This window comes from Priapulus caudatus, unplaced genomic scaffold, assembly GCF_000485595.1.
Source record: "Priapulus caudatus unplaced genomic scaffold, Priapulus_caudatus-5.0.1 Scaffold1401, whole genome shotgun sequence".
NCBI lineage: Eukaryota > Metazoa > Priapulida > Priapulimorpha > Priapulimorphida > Priapulidae > Priapulus > Priapulus caudatus.
The window spans coordinates 19,865-24,287 of record NW_014578462.1 but is presented as its reverse complement, the minus strand read 5'-3'; the positions used below and the strand labels follow the sequence as shown (position 1 = coordinate 24,287).

The window sequence follows — 4,423 nt, the reverse complement described above, 5'->3', positions numbered from 1 at the left end:
ATTGATGCTAGTGCCCCCTGGTGGTACTGCATATTGATGCTAGTGCCCCCTGGTGGTACTGCATATTGATGCTAGTGCCATTTGGTGGCGCTGCATCATGGCACAGACGCCCCCTGGTGGCCCTGCATCACGGCACAGACGCCCCCTGGTGGCGCTGCATCACGGCACAGACGCCCCCTGGTGGCCCTGCATCACGGCACAGACGCCCCCTGGTGGCGCTGCATCACGGCACAGACGCCCCCTGGTGGCGCTGCATCACGGCACAGACGCCCCCTGGTGTCCTTGCATCACGGCACAGACGCCCCCTGGTGTCCCTGCATCACGGCAAAGACGCCCCCTGGTGGTCCTGCATTGTCATCACCCCCTCCCCCCTCCCTGCCGCCCACGTTGACCTTGGCATGCGCTCGTGTGTCCGTGTGTGTGTGGTTGACCGTCAGCTCTGCGTTGTTTCTACAGGACCAGGGTAAAAAATACACGGGAGCGATGAGCGATTCGCTCTTCAAATCTCCGAAATCGCTCCCGTGAGGCTCAAAATAGCTCCTGTGAAATTTTTGACGAGAGCTATTTTTTCCACATACTTTTAAAAAGAGCTCCTGTGAAAAAAAAAAAGGGAATTTTTTTTCCCTGTTAACAGGACGCTGCAGGACTACCCCGAGGTGGCGATGGACTCGATCGTACACATCACACAGAACATGTCAGCCGCACAGCGTGCCGACGTCACACGAATCCTCTCCACGATGGACATCGGCACCGAGCCAGCCGCGCCCGGCACGCCCAAGTGAGCGTGGCGGCGCCCTCTGTTGTCGGCCGTCCCTCGCCTGGCACACCCAACAGGTGGCAGCACCTGTGCCTCCTGCACTGTGATAGGGGGGTGTCTATATTCAAGCCGGTACGGGAGATTATGGTACGCATATATTTGCTAATATATTGACTAATCGTGCGTCAATAAACTCAATATTCACAGTATGGGGGTGTCTATATTCAAGCCGGTACGGGAGATTATGGTACGCATATATTTGCTAATATATTGACTAATCGTGCGTCAATAAACTCAATACTCACAGAGAGTATAGCTAAGACATGTGTCTATAGGTATCTAGAATTTTAGAAATTTAATCATCTGAAATTTATTTCCGCACACATATATTTGGCATTTGCTAATATATTGAGTAATCGTGCGTCAATAAACTCAATATTCACAGATTCAAGCCAGTACGGGAGATCATTTGCATAATATATTCTAGATACCTATAGACACATGTCTTAGCTATACTCTCTGTGAATATTGAGTTTATTGACGCACGATTAGTCAATATATTAGCAAATATATGCGTACCGTAATCTCCCGTACTGGCTTGAATATAGACACCCCCCTGTGATAGCTACGCTGCCATGTTCCATGTGGAATATGTGTATCTATATTTTATATATATATATATTTGCACAGTATATTGCTGTCAGATGCACTTTGAATTGGTGAGATGTAACATGTAAAATGTCATCTCATTGTCAAGCTGAGTGAGTGAGATTTGATGGAGTCTTGTTTCAATTAAAGTGGAGGGTAGAGGGAGGCAGGGAGGCAAAGCAACAGTGTGTGTGCGAGCGAGCGAGAGCGAGAGAGAGAGCGAGAGAGAGAGAGAGAGAGAGAGAGAGAGAGAGAGAGAGAGAGAGAGAGAGAGAGAGAGATGAGAGAGAGAGAGAGAGAGGAGAGAGAGAGAGAGATGAGAGAGAGAGAAAGTGAAGAGAGAGAGAGAGAGAGAGAGAGAGAGAGAGAGAGAGAGAGAGAGAGAGAGAGAGAGAAATCTACTTACTGAGAGATGTGATGTAAGGAAGGCATTCATTGCAGGTGAAGGTCACAAGGACATAGATGGAGAAGGAAGGTGAAAGGTTAGGTTAGCTACTGGCTAATCATTTACTTGTTGATTGTTATACTTCATAAACTGCCAGATGTTAAATACTTGATGCTACTGTTTATGTAACATTGAATGAACTCGTTACTTGGCATATCACAAGGCTGTTGCTGGATTCAAAGTAACTCATCGCTTTTGCATGAAATAGGAAGCGGTTTTTAATGTAATGTGTGAATGTCTTGTTCGTTTATATTTATTAGTTGCAAGGAAAGAAGAAAGAGGGGTATCCTCTCTTTCCAATATCCGCAGAACACAAGATGACGTACTACTAGAGTGAATGTATGCATTTATAGATACATTCGTTAATTCTCCTAGTCTGTATATTGGCAGTCACAGGGTGAATGCAAGCAGAAATGGTTTCAAGTAAGCGTCTTCACTGTGTGCAAGATGCATTGTTTAGTCAAAGCAGATAGATGTAGTAGGTAGGCTACAGTAGTAGCTGTTGTTGTAGTGGTGGTACACGATGCCAATATTATTTGTGGCTGCACGTCTGGTGAATGAACTTTGCAGAGTTGCACTGTCACACGTGTTGCTGTCATGTGAGCTTCAGAGTTTTTTTTATGAATTGGACATTTACTATTATTGCCGCTCATAGGGTCTATGTCCCCCAGGGTATTGCCGGAGCGCACCCTGGTCACTATTTGATATGGTTAGGGTTAGGATTACGGTTAGGGTTAGGGCTAGGGTTAGGGAGTAGGCGTAGGCGACTCCCTAGACTCGTTAGTTGAGTAGGCGAGGTACGGTCCGGCATATTAAATAGTACCAGGGTACGTTCCGGCAGTACCCTGGGGGACATAGACCCTCTCAGCATTATTGCCACAATGACAGGTAGATTGCCTGTGTAGCATTTACTTAACAGAGCTTGCTTTGTCTATGAGCTGAAAAATGACATGTTTAGGGCTTTCATCCAACTTGTGGTTTGGTAGTTTATACAGTGGAACGCTGGTTGATTTGTGTGTTATGTGTGTGTGGAGATGTGTGAGGTTTATTTACACAGTGGCCTGAAACGTGTGTATGAGATACGTGAAAATGTAAAAGCAGTAATGTCTGTTTGTATGTATTAAATCATTGCTGCTAAAACCAGTTAGTTGAACGAGCAGCTTGTATTTATTTTACGAGATGAATATAAGTTATAATAAAGATATGGACACACAGATACAGGCAATATGCAACATGTTGTCATCGTTTGTGTTGTGTAATAAGTTATCTGTTGATTGTCTTGTCCAAATCAATGTAATTATCTAGTTTATTCTTTCAGATGGACAGTATAGGTGTAAATGTTTCCTATAAAATAATAAATGCTGAAAGTGTACTCGTGCGGTTATGGTTGCATTCTTTTTGTTACTACTGTGCATTGCAACTGCCATTTACATAAATTTAGTAACACGGTCAGGGGTGTATAGAGGGGGGGGGGGTCGTGAGGGTCGTACGACCCCCCAAAAATTTCAAAAGGTCACATTTTTTCCAAAGATAAATGAATAAACATAATGAAAAAACATAAATGAAAAAGCATAATTGATCATGCAGGTACCAGCAATGAGTCCAAGGATTCTGACTAGAAGCGACACTGAAATGATTGGTTTTGTGTATTTTTTTGTTTTGATTAAATTGTATTGACATTTTAATCACATCTTGCTGTTATTTTATTGTGAAAAGGTCCAAAAAATTATGATCACGACCTATACCCAGAAAAAATCCTGGATACACCCCTGACGGTAGCTATTGATATTGCAATACATGTAGTTATTATACATTGACATACTATTACCATGCAGGCCCGTATCTTCTGTGTGAAGGGCCGGGGGGGGGGGCAGCTGCCCCCCTAGATTTTGGAGCAAAATTAAAAAATAAGCTCAGCTAATAATCGTAAATAACCCCAACGTGATTTTTTGGGTCACTTATCTGTGAAAGCTTTGTCTGAGACTCACCCCCACCATATATGGATGTCGATCAAGAGCTGCGCCCATCGCTTATCATTACACAGTTGAGTCATGAAATTTTGCCCCCCCCCCAGGAATTTTCTCAGCCTACGTCCGATTACTAGACTATATCCATATCTTTTGGGGGTATTATTAATTTATTATTATTATTATTATTATCATTATATCTTTATTGCATGTACATGTACAAATACACATACATGTACTGAAGACAGTCTTTTTCATGGAGAACAAATCTGATAGATGCAATAGGCTGGTATAATGCAGGCTGCAGGGTAAGGCGCGGAAGATTTCCAAGCACCAGAATTCCAAGATATAGTCAGAGCATATAAATCAACGAGAAATAAGTGAAAATAAAGAATTTATATGCTCTGAGTGTAGTTCTACCCTGCAATCCAGCAGTATAGGAGTGTAATTTCATCTGCATTAGCGCTGTGTTGCAGGGTACGACTGGTGGTGTCCTCTATCGGTTGCCGTGACGCAATAAATGGCAACAGCAGCGACTGGAGTTGTACGCGGAAATATATATAATCACTGCTACTACAGCTACCTGGTAAGATTAAGTTTGTTTAA

General features: G+C 43.5%; 1 protein-coding gene across 1 annotated transcript in view; it reads left to right on the top strand.

The window, feature by feature from the left end:
* The window catches only part of LOC106816516 (acetyl-CoA carboxylase-like), a gene marked incomplete at its 5' end in the record, with an annotated part of 52,127 nt that extends 51,223 nt beyond the window's left edge, over positions 1–904 (top strand). The window contains 1 exon segment of the mRNA XM_014821143.1: positions 635–904. Coding sequence (XP_014676629.1) covers positions 635–782 — 148 coding nt within the window.
* Positions 905–4,423: the final 3,519 nt, after the last annotated feature.